At 45.3% G+C, this 15370-nt stretch overlaps 1 protein-coding gene across 2 annotated transcripts; it reads left to right on the top strand.

Annotated features, from left to right (window-relative positions):
• The first annotated feature begins 341 nt into the window (after positions 1 to 341).
• On the top strand, positions 342 to 14919 carry SYT13 (synaptotagmin 13). 2 transcript variants are annotated; one of them, XM_065685516.1, is made up of 6 exons: positions 342 to 524; positions 5316 to 5538; positions 7438 to 7572; positions 9471 to 9784; positions 14219 to 14348; positions 14615 to 14919. In XM_065685516.1, exons 1-6 carry the CDS (start codon positions 342 to 344, stop codon positions 14917 to 14919), a joined length of 1290 nt encoding a protein of 429 aa, XP_065541588.1. The 2 variants fall into 2 exon arrangements, with proteins under 2 accessions (XP_065541588.1, XP_065541587.1); XM_065685515.1 differs by having other exon boundaries at positions 7432 to 7572.
• Positions 14920 to 15370: the final 451 nt, after the last annotated feature.

Here is a 15370-nt window from a genome sequence, read left to right as displayed (position 1 = left end):
GACTTTTCCCAGTGGAGCTGGAGAACAGGCTTCAATGAAAACTGCCTGTTTGCAGCTATATGGAGATTGCAGGCACCACAATCACTATTTCCTCTACCTGACCTGGAGCAGAAACTCCATCATTAGGATAGAAAGGTAGCCTTGTTGCCTAGCAAAGGTGGGATGATTTGTCTCTGTCTCTAGATTGGTCCCTTTTTCTTTGCTGCACAAGAGAACTGTTTTCAGACTTTCAAGGAGAATGAAGCCAGGATAGAAATCAAAGTGGATGTGAGAAAGCTGCTATCCCAGGGAGAAGCAGTCACAGGGTTTCTGCGCTTTCTGTTCCTGTGCAGCCCAGGACAATGGTTTTATCTGCCCCAGTGATAGCCCTGGGGGCTACTTTAGGGACTGCAACTAGCATCCTTGCCCTCTGCGGTCTCACCTGCCTCTGCAAATGCAAGCAACCTGGGAAAGGACTCTCAGAAAAGGACCAAGAGGAGGACACGGAAAATACTAAGCCCAGTGTGCTTCAGCCGGTCCAGCAAGTAAGACACAGTCTCTGATTTACCTTTAAATGCAGAGGGTGGGGATGCAACTTTTCTGTTCGGCTTCTCAGCATGTGATTTCTGCTGCCTATTTATCTGCTTACTGTGCTCAGGATGTGGCAGCATGTTAATGGGAGGAGGAGTGAGGGGATAGCCGAGATGGGCTCAGTGACCCATGGAATTACTGGAGCAGGAGACAGCTGCCACATTGCCAAAGAGAGAGCTGCTAATGGGAAATATAGGGGAGGAGGACTGGAAATGCTGCTTAGATCACAAAGGAAATGATTTTCTAAGGAGAAAAGACTGGACTTTACCATGTGCATGCAGCGTTGTAAAGAGGAGATGAGTCCTGCTGGGATCTCCTATAGCAGCTATTTCTCTAACTCTATTCACAGTATCTTATGGGTCCTGCAGGATAGTTCCCTGTCAACAGCTGGTTTCTTGTGAAAACCATCCCTCCTCCTCCCTTTGCCCCTCTAACTGAGGGGATTAATTATGTGTGAAGTTAAAATGAGGCATTGTAATGATAACAAAATGTGACAATCTGAAGTGTGATGACTGGACAACCTCATCACACCGTGAATTGCTTTTTCATTTGCTATAAGAGCAATGTGGAGTATGGATGATATCCAGCGTGCCTGTGTGGTCTTTGTTTCTTGTTAGAATCCAAAACCCCTGATCTACCCCTGAGCTCAGTACGACAGAGAGCAAGGGGAATTATAGGACCCTGCTAAAACATCTATTAATAGGAAGTTCTCCTTCAAAAGGAAATGTTTGACTGATTTCCTTCATTAATTATGGTCTTTAGCATGAGCCATTGCACTGGTCAGTCTCTGAAAGTACTACTTGTTGCTCTTGCTACATCCTTTTCACTTTCATCTAGCCATTCAAGCAAATGTTAGCCACTTCCAAAGACCAGTGACCCGTTGTGTAACAGTCTTTGTTTGCCTCCTAATTAACTAAGCTGCCTGTTATTTTTGTATTCTTAAAGAGTGTAGCAGGAGTCCTAATTGAACTCTGTAATGTTTGTAATTACATATTCAGCTCTTTTTGGCTACAGCTTTCAGGCTCTTACTAGAAAAGAGCCCTAGCATCCTCCTGTTTCTGTTGCAGTTTGCTTGGAGAAAAGATGACCAGATCTACTAATTGTACTGTAAGATCTGGTGCAGATACACAGAATCATGTTACCAGAGCTTTTGGTTGCTGGGGGAGGGAGGATTGTTCCACTGACCATGGATGAACATCTGCACTGAGCTCAGGACTTCTCAGGGGATTGCTGCTAATTCAGAGCATTCATCCATGAGCACAGCGAATACGTCCAAGAACCTGTTTCTATTTAACTAGGATGAATTTCACCTGCTATTGTGTCTGATAATTTTGTCATGTCTTTTTCTTGTCTTTTCTGACCCATACAGGGGATTTGACAACTCTCGTATGTAAGGATGTACAATAATGCTGAGATTTTCCAAGTTTACTGTTAAAATAAATGAGAAATGTGTAACTTGGACAGCCATAACACTTAGCATAGCATTTTGTCTAGCTGTTGTCTGGAACAACACTAACCACAGATAACTTTACCATCAGTCTCTTTCTACAAGAGATATTTTGTCGTTGTAATCTTCTAGCTCAGAAACCACTCAAATCACTACCTTAACTCCATGACCCTTGGACTTGTCATTTTCCTTTTATACAATCTTTTGGACTGTATCTTGGGAAAACGTTAATCCATCCTGGAGTTTGTCCTGCAGGGTGTCATCCTGCTTACATGACTGAAATAAGCACTAAGTCACTGTAAAGTCCAGCCAAGCTTTCATACCCAGCAGCTATCAGCTTATGGTCCTCACAACGTTTCTGCACTCATCATGTTTCTCCGTAACTTAATGCAGTATTTGACCAATAGGGGTCGAATTATTCAACCTGGCCTCAATGTATCGCTGTTACCTGGGTGACTACTCCTTTAGTGCTGTAGACTTTCTAATTACAAGTATTACTTCTAATGATGTTACCGGGTTTGATTTCAGGCTTTTTCCTTTTAAAGAAATCTGGCCAAATTCTAGCAGCCGAATGAACAGTCTGTCACAGAAAGTGCAAAATGTTCCTAGTTTGTGTATTCAGTATGTTTAAACATGCTTTTTTCCCCCAGTTAAAATAGTTTTCTTGCCAGGAACATGCATTCCCCTGTGTTGTCAGTGATTCAGAATCAGTCTATACCTTGATGGCGTTAATCTCAGATTGAGTTCCGAGCTTGTGAAGTTTTATCATCTGTGTCTATGTTTATAAATTGTTCTGTTGGGACTATTTCCCTTCTGCATTAATATACTGTATGTCCTAGCCAGTGCTTGACATAATTATTGAAGCCTGTCAGGGCCACTGATTCTGATAAACAGGGTTGACAAAAGAGAGACGAAGCAAGACTGCATTTTATTCACTTGGCATTTCTCCCATGACAGCAATGCTTGTATTTGCTATAGACAGAGGCTCCTCAGGGACATGCCCTGCATATGTGAGGAGCAAAAGCTCAAACACAAAGATATATCTACAGAATCATTAAAACTGCTGGAAATATGCAAAGTCTCAGCAAAATGTGCAGATGAGGATTCCTAAACACATCCAGCAATGGCAATAATTTGGTGCATTGCTTGAGGGACACTGGGCAGGAACCCTGAAGGGTCATTTGCAGCCTTCTTGCTGCTTTTGGTTCCTTTGCTTTCATGCATTTTATGCAGAACTATCTGAACTCTTTGCTCATCTCTTTCTTTTACGATACTGCTGCTGATTTGGAACTTCCATAGGGCATTGCTATGTAACTGGATTAGCAGACAGCACTTGGGAACAGAGCTGGCAGCAAAAATAATAAACAGAGGCAGATGCAATTGGAAGAGGGGGTGGGTTAGTCCCACTGTGCTTGCATATGTCTCTCATCTCTAATTCTGCAGAGCAGACAGACAAGAGGAATACTGAGACCCAGTGGAGCTCTCACTTGCTGTGTGCTGATGGATTTCCTGAGTAAATGTCTGGCTTTTAGCAAGTGGAAGAAAAGCTTGTACTGACAATACCTCACATTTGTACGGTGTTTCTTCATCCCAAAGGATCCCAAAGTGCCAGGCATAGTGGTCAGGCGTGATGGTCAGTGATTCGTCAGTGATTGGCAGGACAGCAGCCCTATACAGCAGCTTCAGGAGAGAAAGAACAGCGGATGCTGAGCACCATGGCAGGCACTATATGTGTGTTAGAAGTAATGCCTTTGCAGAACAAAAGCAACCTGTTTTTTCACGCTGTTGTCTAGTGGAACCTAATGTATTTTGCTTGTTTGGTCTGCTTTAATTGCAGAAGAATGGAGAACTGCATTTAAGGTTTGGATGAGCAACTTGCTTAAGTATTTTATGACTGATGTGGCTCACATGTCTAAAAGAGGGATCTCACTCACAGACCTGCACCATGTGATTTACACAACATCTATACTCAGCTGAATGCTAGGTGGGGACTGCACACAGTGACGTCTTTCTTTCTCAGCCCACTTCTCTTTCAGAGCCCTTCAAATTAAACAAGACAAAATGCTGTGTTACACAGCGGACTTCTTAAACACTGGTGCACCTTGAGAACATGGAGTCAGTGACCTAAATAGCTCTTTACCAGTGCCAAGTGCATGTAACCATGGTGCTATGAGCTCCATAAGCAGAGTATGACTAAAGAGCTAAAATCCGAGACAGCTCTCTTTCTTCAGCTCTGTTTCTTGAGGGATAGGTACGCTCCCTCAGGACATGTGAACTGGGACCAGACCATCCCAACACAGGCAAGTGCTTGAGGGCATCATTTATATTCATAATTAATAAGAAACAATGACATTAATGAAAAACTTTAATTACAATTGCAAACATTTTCTGGCTCACCCTCAATCTAAATTTAACACAGAATGGGTTGGCAGGCTGCAGGGTTGGAGACGATCCCACTGCACAATAATCCAGCAAAATGGCAGGTTTACTTCTGCGTTTTGTCTTTTGTGTTTTGGAAACATTAATAAAATCTGGTGCAAGGGTCATTTGCTTTTGTTCTTTCACGTAGATGAATCCAAATATAAATGAATAAGGAATGATTTCAGTAGTCAGCAGACAGGATGCTTTCTTGGGACATAAGGAAAGAGGAACTGCTATATTCCACTAATGTATTTTTCATTGTTTCGGGAGAACAGCCATGCTTTTGTGACAGAGTTTGCTTGGGCTGCCTGGGCATGACACTGCCTGTCAGATTCTTCCTCTCATTCCACACTCACAATTCAGCAGGGAATTGAAATGTTAGGAACAAACTGGAACCCAAATTTCAATCCTGGTGTAATAAAGGGGAAATGTGTGCCTGTGGGTCAGGCAGAGCTCTGGTCCACAGAGCCAAGAGATAGTCCAAGGCTGAATCAGAAGCAAATACCATACACCCATATAGCAAAACTAACTTCATGGCTTGTTTCTCTTCTAAGAGAAAACACAGACTTATGAGAGAAGGATTAACTGGTACAGGAACAGAGCAATAATCAAACATTAAGAACATACCTTTTTCTTGTTGCAACCAAACATCTGTAGTGGGGTAAATCTGGAAAGACATACACCAGGTAGAAGGGTATTGGCTTTGGCAAGAATATCTCTGGGCATACAGACAATGGTTCCTACATCCCAAGAAGCAATGATGGTAAGAATGACCAGTGGCATCGTCTTTTCTCCCTTTTTCTTAGCTTGTTTAACATTGAGAGAACCAGAATTAGTGTAATCAGCACAAAGTAATAAACAAGGTTTTAATTTTCAGTTCAACGTCAAGAAAACGGCAGAGCCAGTCCAGCCTCGAGCACTCCTGAAGTTTCCCAACATTTATGGCCCCAAACCCATAGTAACTTCCCCTGAAATTGTTAACTACACGCAGTACTCCCTGAAGACAACAGAAGAACCAGCTACTGGAAAACACACTGGTTTGGATGAGAACAGGATGAAGATCCAAGTTAATGAAGAGCTGTTTGTTCTCCCTCAAAACGGTAGGAGCACTTGGTCTTCATGCTAACAATTGCTTTTCTGAGTGTAGATCTGTAATGCGTCTGAGCATAATGTGATTGTAGTTAGAGAAATAAATGGGAAAATAAAGACATGGGTGCTTTTTGCTTTCTTGTAATGGACATAGTGAGTTCTGTCTTCAATGCATGTGTTTAGTAGTTAGCAGTCATGTAGATCATGACAGTCTGTTAACAAAGCTGTAGTTGTGTCTGATTCTAAATTGGTTTTACTTAAACATCTTTTGTTCACTGGAAGCAGACATTTTGTACAAAAGCACGTTTTAGTGTAGTTTTACTGAGACCATTTGCCAGAATATGGGTGAGGTATCTGGCCAAAACTAGGCAGAGTAGCTCCTGCAGGACAAATGCCAGCTGTCCCTATCAAGGATGTTGGCAGCAGGGGTTTAAGCTTCTACTCTATTTTCTCTGCTCTTATTTTCCCCACTGGATTGGTGAGATACCCTTGGCTTTAATGTGCACTGAAACCAAAGGCTGACACCTCAGACTCTTTTGCCAAACAGAATACTTGTTTCCAGCCAGCCCAAAGGGTAACATGCCAAAGCCTGGAACGTAAGATTCCTGGAGCCTTAGAGAAAATACAGTGTTAATTGTATACTTCTGGCAGCATGTCTGGGTTGCTTCCATACTGGTCTTTACATCCACAACTGTCTTTTAACAGAATAATTGAACTCTTATGGTTACCACATTAATACAATCTTCCTGATGATTTGCCAGAGACACGGTGCCATCTGCCATGGCTTTATAAAAGAGTTTAGGGTTTTGGAGTTGTTTGAGGTTATATTTCTGTCCTTCTGGGGGGATGATTCCTACATTCTCCCCTCCACCCTGACACTTGTGAGTATGGAAAAGTACGAACCATGGGAAGCAGCTGCATTGGAGGAAGAGGCTGTCTGAGCCACATCCTTAGGTGTCAGGGAGAAGATTATAGGGTGGAGAGGCTGAAGGAGGATGGCTGCATGTGGGCTAAAGCTTTATGTAAGTGTGTTGGTGTAAGAGCCTCTCTGCACTGCTAATGACATAAGCAAGTTTGCTTCCTGCTGCGCCTGATTTTGTAGCTCAAGTGTTGCTGAAATAAAGCAAGAATTGTTGCGTTCTTATTTTGGGGTCATATTGAACTGATCGGGACTGTGGCTGGCTGAGATTTTTAGGAGGAAATGTGCTAGTCCCACTATTATTTTTTGTGTGAATCAGAACTGACCTTGCAGATAACAGCTTTTGATGAGAAAAAAGCTGTGGCTTCCCTTTTAGTCTTGCAGTTTGATTTGTTTCAGTATGAAATATGTACTCGACTTCAAAATCATACATGGAGCAATGGCCTCAGCTTCCCAAGCTCATTAACTTCCACCTGGTCAAGAGTTATGGGAATAGATGTCTTCTACATGACAAAGACTATATTGTTAAAATGAAAAAGAAAAAGATTTAGAGAGATCTGAACTAACGCACGTCAGCTCAAAAGCAGGTTCACGTTCTCATTCCAAGGAACACAATATTAAATTCCCCAATGCAAGTTAAAACCAATATAAACCAATATAACAAGTAATGAGTGTATTTTTCACAACTTGGCTTAGGCACAAGGTAAAAGAGCAAGTGTGTGAACCATCTTAGAGCACAATGTATGAACCATCTTAGAGCACAAAGTGGTGGAGAGCAGAAGGCTTTGTCCAAGCACTATAGAAAGAGCTGAAAGGGTGAGAAAACAGTGCAAAAAGTAGATATGATGGAGGAAGAAGGAACAGAAACGACATTCCTGCACACAAGGGGCAGGAATAGTAAGACACTTAGAAAAGCCAAGTCAGGACAGGGTGGATTTGTGCTCCTTGGAACGTAAAGACCTGCTTGCTAAAGGGGTTATTTCAGTTGCAGGTGTAGTAAAGGACGTGTGTGTCACGGAGCACTTGAACCCCGAGAGGGCAGCCAGCTGTAACCAGGCCCCCGAGCTGCGCTACTCCCTGGTGTATGATCAAGAAAGAGCTGAGCTGCGTGTGGCCCTTCTGGAAGGTAAGGGGCAGAGGTCTTCCACCGGTCATTCTCCATCTGGAGGGTACAAGACACCTTGTACCATTGATTTCATAGAGAGTTCCCCTCCTACCTTAAAACCAATAAATGTCCCCAGGACTGTAGTGACAGAACAAGGGGTAACGGGTTCAAACTTAAACAGGGGAAGTTTAGATTGGATATAAGGAGGAAATTCTTTCCTGTTAGGGTGGTGAGGCACTGGAATGGGTTGCCCAGGGAGGTTGTGAGTGCTCCATCCCTGGGGCTGTTCAAGGCCAGGTTGGATGAAGCCTTGGGTGAGATGGTTTAGTGTGAGTTGTCCCTGCCTATGGCAGGGGGGTTGGAACTAGATGATCTTGAGGTCCTTTCCAACCCTAACTATTCTATGATTCTATGACCACAGGCTATTTCACTTGTTCTGTTCTTGGAGAATAGAAATACCTGGCGATGGCACTGCTTGAAGTGAGTATGAAAACATAGAATAGTTTGGGTTGGAAGAGACCTTCAAAGCTCATCCAGTCCAACCCTGTCACAATGAGCAGGGACATCTTCAACTAGATCAGGTTGCCCAGAGCCACATCCAGCCTGGTCTGGAATGTCTCCAGGAATGGAGAACAATTGTCTGCACAGCTCAGAAAGCAGAAGTCAGGCACCAAATGGGCCTCTCCAGTCTCAGAGCACATAGCAACATCTTCTTTCTATTTTTTGTTTTGGGGCAATGGGAAGGGGGTTGCAATCTCCTTCCTCTCTATAACTTGCATTCTTCAATTGACCCACTCCCTACTGCCTCTTCCTCCAGTCAAGGTCTGATCTGGAGATACCAAACTTATCTTGTAGCCCACTGAGGAAGGTCCCTCTGCTGCGCCTGGCCAGGCAGCCAGGCTCTGTGTCACTCTCTGAAGTGGGAACTGACAACTGTAACACCTTCTCCGCTCAGGGCTGGAGCATCATCGGTTCCTCTGGGAAAGCAAAGTAAGCTGAGTGAATAATTCATGCACTGTGCAGATCTCTGTGGAAACCTCATCAAATCACACCCTCTGAGCCGAGAATCGAAAGGGTGCTAAACGGCAGCCACTGCTGTGGGTTGCCTGCCAGCAGCAAACCCTCCCCTCCCTTCCAGGGAGGACACCACGACTACTAACTGCCACCACGGATCTCCTGCATATGTGGTGCAGTAGAACCTGCACCTCCTCTTCCTCCTCATCCCTTAGAGCCCCTTTGTCACCCAGCAGGGTCCAGCTCTGCTTCCCAAGAAACCAGGAGACCCCACAGACTATGGGACGTGGGAGCTCATGAGGAGCTGTCCGTTCTCACTCCAGGCTTTTCAACATAAAAGGGATATAAAACTAGGGATGAATGCCTCTGACAAAGATCGCTGGGGCTGTGGGATGGTTTCTGAAGGATTCATTTACCAGAGGTTGTACAAGCAAACTGTAATAACCCTTAGATGTATCCCCCACTGGCCTGCAGGGGTGGATGTGTGCCAGGAGGGAGGTGTCTCCCGTCTCTGATGTCTGTGACCAACCATAATGCTTTTGAAGCCTCCGTAAGAGGCTTGCTTTGTGTAAAAGTAAATGAGAGCTCCCAGTCCCTGTGCCATGATGAGGCTCAGCTCATTGCTGCTCTCTTTCAACAGAGCATGTTTCCTTGAACTTAGCTGTTACTCTCCCAAACACCAACAGCATCCTTCTGCAGCAGCAGAAGGACAAGGACATTGTGCAGCATGAGCAAAACATCACAGCAAGGGCTCACAGCTTACTCCGCCCCGTATAAGCAGGAACAGGGGTCAATGTCTATGAAGCTGTTCTATTTTATGGCTCTCATAAAGCGAGCAGTTTAGTCACAGATATTTCAGGGCTGTCTTTTGTGAGAGGTCCTTAAAATCAATCATTCTCTTCCAGCTATGCATGGCAGAATGAGTGGGGACCAAGATGCTGGCTGCCATTGCTACATACTGGGCACGCTGGTGAGCAAGGCTGGCACTGCTGAAGCCCAAACAGAGCTGAAGAAGAAGGTGCTTCACACCCTCTGGGAGGAGGTCCTGCGATTCCCATTAACAGAGGAGGAGATGCCGGAGGGGACATTGACTCTCACCCTGAGAAACTGCGACAAGTTCTCCAGGCACAGCATTGTGGGGGAGCTCAAACTGAGCCTTGCTAACATGGAGGAGTCCTTCGGGACAGCCCAATGGGAAAGGCTAAAGATCCCAGAGAAGGTAAGGACCCAGGAACTCTAATGATTAATTGTTTGGGCAAGAGAAGCCCTATTCCATGTCAGTGGGTGGCTGTACTTGTTTGGAGCAAGGTTTAGAGGGGTGATGTGTGACTGCAGAGGTCACTCTGCACTGCTCTGTGTTGGTCTCTAGCTAAAACCATTTCAGAAAGCAACCAAAGGCCCATCAACCAACCCTTCCCTCTACAGCTTCTGGCAGTTAAGATGTGTCAGGACCCCCTTGCCTCCTCCTTCAATTACATGACCCTTGACATTGGTATCTCTAATTCAAAGCCTGTGTCTAGAAGCTACACGGGCTTCTGTGAATTAGTGATGCAGGACCATAGTAGCAAGAGCTGGAACACCAGAATGAGTGCTTACAGAGCAGGATGGAGGGACTCTGCAGAGCTGGATGTGGGTAAGGCATATAGGAACACCCCAGGGAGCCTTAAGCTAGGAATGAAGTACATTGTTGAGACCAAAATGCTGGCCTGAAGACAACTTATCCTTCTGGGATCAATCCAGTGCTGTATGTTCTGTTAGATGTCAAAACATCACTCACTGCATTGTGTTGGTCTTAAACATTAAACCCTCCTTTTCCTTCTTTATCCACACCTTCCAGCTGCACAGACAGGGAAAATGGAGAGAAGATTCCACCAGTACTTGAAGTAGGTACAGGGGATGCTTCACATGCACTAAGTTCTTGCACATCTCAGGAGCCTTTTCCTTGCCATGATCTAGATTCTTCTTTTGGCAGCAGCAATACACTTAACAACGCGGCAGCAGGGTGCTGCAATTGTTGCTACTAGTACATTGCTACAAGTGGGTACCTATTGTACTCTGGTATATGGGGTGAGCAATGCAAAACAACAGCATCATTGTCGCTACTCATACTGAAATACATGATTGCCTATCACCATTCGGGGTGAGGGCTCTCCACTGGGATGCCCACAGGCACCGAGTACAGAGTTAGAATGTGTGATTTCCTATAATGCTCATTTGCCTGATCACCACTTGAATGCTAATAGTGCTGGCCTTTAAAAATCCTCTGTCAGAGAGAGAGGCAGCAGAAACAAATTCGAAGCTTAATAAGCTTCAAGAACCAGGCTAAATAGCTGCATATTAATAATGAGCAGCCTAACAGCTGTAAATTGAACTCAGTTCCCAATCCGCTGCTGCAAAAAGAGGCGTCCGAAAGAAATTATTCCAATGATTTAAATTCCTAAACTGAGATAGATGGAGCCTCCCCCTCAGCTACTGCAATCTCTGCTTTGTGAGCAATACTCAAGGAACAGCCTGTGCACAGCAATGGTCAGTTGTCAGTCAAGGGCACCCGATGGAGTCCTGACACGCTGGGTGTTCTGCCTTGGTCCAGCTCCACAACTCTGAGCAGAAACAGGGCAGCATTCTCTTCTTCTCCAGGCTGACAGCACAAGGTTAACACTCACAGCACTGCTGAGCAGTGCCCCAGTTTGAGCTGAGGATGTGCAGTGAAAGCTGAATTTGCGTCATCTGGGACCTGAAAGAGCCAACCATTGCACAGAGAGCTTATATACAGATCCTGAATCATTCATTGAGAACCAGAGCGGGAGGGAGTGAGGAGGAGCTGATAAAAAAGAGGAGCTATTTTTGACAGCATCCATCCAGGAACAAAGTTCCTGGGCTTTAAACAAAGTCTGACATTTCCTTGAGATGCCATGAGAGGCAGAAAGCTCATCCCTGCCTTCCCAGTGATTCTCCCACAGGCAAGCGAAGGAGCTCAGAGGGGAGCTTGCAGCTAACCAGGCAGTGCAATTCGTATTCAGGAATTCAGTGAGTTCTGTGAGCAATGCAAACACAGATCCTGCAGGCTGATATCCTTATCTTGTCTTCCTTCCCTCCCACTGCCTTGCTAATGACAGTGATGATAGTGGCTCTTCGAATAGCACCTTCCCCTTTGTGATGCACACGTAACTCATTGATAACTCCCTGATGCTTTTTGTCCTGTTGCACAGAAAGGAAGACTGAAAGGCTCTGGTGGTTGTGTGAATTGTAGCACAAAAGGCAGGTTATGGCTTTAATAGGAAAAAGAAAAATACAGAAAAGAAATCCCAGAAGGAGTGGGAAGAAAAAATACCTTTGTCTTGGTCTCTTCACACAAAACTCCAGCAGACACCAACCACTGTAGGCTTTGTGCTCATGTGGATGCAGACTGGTCAAAAACTTGATCAGAATATTAGGAGCTCGCAAGCCATAAGCACAAGATGTGGTGTGTGCGTACAATGTGTGTGTTTGTGTACGTGCATGAGTGTGTGTGCACGTTTACAGAGCCCTGCCAACCCCTATCTCCAATCTCCACGTTATCTATGTGTGCCTGGAGCTACAGGAACCAAATTCTAGCCAAGAGCTATAGTGTGAGACCTGGTGAGAGGTAGAGGGTGTAAATAAACAAAAGCATCTTATGACCTGGCTTAACTATGGCTTTGTACTGAGGTGGTATTTGTATTTGTCCATCCATGTACAAACACCCATTCTTTCATAGTGAATATACATCTATTTGAACCTGCCTCTGTTTTGGTTCTATGTTGTGGGGTTTTTCAACATCTACTTCGACATAGGGTAGGATTTATGCGAGTGAAATGCACACGAGCCCTTTGTTTCTACCTGAGCGCTTGAGAAAGAGATTTACTGGGGCTGATTTGGGATTGGATTTCAGGCTTCCTTGCTAATGGCCTCCCCCCTGATTTGTGCATGACAAATCAGTCATTCAAACCAGACAGCGATGACAACCGTGTTTGCTGGAGAGTCAGTCAGCTCCTGGGGAGCACACGGGGGCCTGCCCCCGCCTGTTGTGAGTAACCGGGTGAAAACTCAATCTGAAATATTTATGGCTCACTTAGGAGCATAGCGCAGAGTACAGAAATGGCCTGGAGAAGGGCTGCCTGTCCTAAAGCGTGTAGATCATGCTAAGGAGTCCAAAGGGAGTCTATCGAATTGACATTGGCTTTCTGGGACTCTTCTGGGTCATTAACCTCACACTAAAGCAGATTTCTGTCGCAAGCTCCTACTCACTGAGAGAATTACTGCTCCCCTTTTGCTCCTTGCCACGGGCTGGCAGCTCTGCATGTACCAGCAAGGGTTTTCCTGGCTTCCCTTGCTTCCCAGCCAGCTTCCAAGGAGGAAATGGCACTGATCTCCCAGGGAAAAGTGATGGGTGATGTGGTTTCTCTGCTTCCCCCTCCGGGGGTGCTTGCCCAAGGCAAGGGGGAAGGAAAGGTCAGGAGGCTAAGAGGCCAATCACTAGTGGGAAGAAAGGAATAAATGAGAAGAAAAGGAAAGAAAAGCAAAAGTGTGCCCTGCTGAATTGACTGGTGGTTCCAAGCCTTTGTCCTGGAGGAAATCCTGCAGGGCAGCAGGGAGAGATGCCCACAAGCTGGAGGGAAGACTGTTGGGAAGGAAGAGTAGGTAAAGCACTGTGTGGAGCTCATGGAGGATTTCAGGATGGGTGGGCTTTTTACTATACCAAGTGAGTGTGTCAGAGAAGATTCAGCTCCAGCTCCAGGGTCTGGCTGTGGCACAGCCCCGGGTATATCCTACTCTTTCCTAGGGAGACCAACACTCCTGCTAAACAGTGTGGACCATGGTCCACATGAGGTCAGGGCCTTCTGAGAAAAAGAATCATAGAATGGTTTGGGTTGGAAGGGACCTTAAAACTCATCCAGTTCCAAATCCCTGCCATGGGCAGGGACATGCCCACTAGACCGGGTTGCTCCAAGCCCCATCCAACCTGGCCTTGAGCACTGCTAGGGATGGGGCAGCCACAGCTTCTCTGGACAGCAAGCTTCTCATGTCTCACCACCCACATAATGAAGTTATTTTCCTAGTATCTAATATAAATCCACAGAAGCAGCTGAAATGAAGAGTGAATGATAAAAAGCAGTAATAGAAGTAGGGGACATAGATAAAGAGCAGCTAGATGATCAAAAAAATGAGTATCTGACTACTTGCATGCAGTTCAGCCCCAAATCCTCTTCTTCTGATTAAATATTCTACTAAAAGTAGATGTAAGGAAGCAGTTATTTTCCAATGATAAAAGAAAGCAATAACTCATGAAAGAAAGAAGTAACCTAACTGTGGAGGACAGACATCCTTGTCAAGTTTATTCTCATCCAGTGTAACTGGAAAGATATCCCCTGTACAAAGACATGGAGACAACTTGGTCAGTTCATCACGTCATAGTATTTAGCATTCCTATATAGTACTCCAGTATTCCACTTTTTCAAGGCCAGGTTGGACGAAGCCTTGGGTGAGATGGTTTAGTGTGAGGTGTCCCTGCCCATGGCAGGGAAGTTGGAACTGAATGATCTTAAGGTCCTTTCCAACCCTAATGATTCTATGATTCAATGGTTATGGCCATGATTGTATATAAAATGAACCCTTCCTGCATCTCCGTTTCCAGGAGCCATCTACGGGCCATGGGGAGGTCCTGCTCTCCATCAGCTACCTGCCAGCAGCGAACCGCCTGCTGGTGGTGATCATCAAGGCTAAAAACCTCCATTCCAAGCAGCTGAAAGATCTACTTGGCAATGGTGAGTAGAATAGCAAGAAAACAGAGACTGTTGTTTCTGCTGTTATGTAAATCTAGAAGGAAAGTGGGAAGGGTGGTTGTTTGGCAGAAAAAAAGTAAATGTTTGTCTTAGAAAGTCAAGGAGATTTGAATAATTGCTAAAAAGTGAAAACCAAAACCAAGATCAATGTTTCTCATGTTCTCTCTCTCAGTCACCAGTTAGAATTCTCTTGCATTCATTTTGTCGCATGCTCATTAACACGGTGCCTCTTTCCACTCCCTATACAGACGTTTCCGTCAAGGTGACACTAAGGCATCAGTCCTTGAAGCTGAAGAAGAAGCAGACCAAACGCGCAAAGCACAAGATCAACCCTGTGTGGAACGAGATGATCATGTTCGAGGTGCCTCAAGAGCTCCTGCGTGCCTCCAGTGTGGAGCTGGAAATGCTGAGCCAGGTTGGCGCTGGGCAGAGCCACGTGCTTGGCAAGTGCAGCCTGGGCTTACATGTCACGGGCACGGAGAGGAGCCATTGGGAAGAAATGCTGCGGAACCCCAGGAGACAGATCGCCATGTGGCACCAGCTCCACATGTAGGCTCCTTGTGGTTCCTGCCTCTGAGCCTGGGCGAATAAGCTGCATTTCACCTTCCACCTTCCCCTCCACAAAGCTGACCAGCACAGCATCCTTCTTATACCCCCTTCTCTGATCTTCCTGCCTCATCCTAGCCCGGGGAACTGCCTGGAAAAGGTATTTAAAGGACAATGTCTCATCTGATCAAGTGGTTCCCTCAAACAAGGGGGTTGGCTGCCTGGAGGATTTGAATGAATTCTTTTAGCCTGCCCACTGTCATCTGTGTGAGGTCCTTGTTCCTACAGAGGAGCAAAGGTATCATGCAAATGTGAGATCCTCCTTGGCATCTGGCTCTGTCACTCAAGTCCTTGATGAGTGCTGGCTCCATATTCACAAACACATGGAAGATGTTGTACCAGTCATTGTTTTCCATAATACTTTGTAAGACTGTGAGAAATGCAGATCACAGAAGTGA

Source organism: Lathamus discolor, chromosome 6, assembly GCF_037157495.1.
Source record: "Lathamus discolor isolate bLatDis1 chromosome 6, bLatDis1.hap1, whole genome shotgun sequence".
NCBI classification, from domain to species: Eukaryota; Metazoa; Chordata; class Aves; order Psittaciformes; family Psittacidae; genus Lathamus; species Lathamus discolor.
This window is presented reverse-complemented; position numbering and strand designations above follow the sequence as displayed.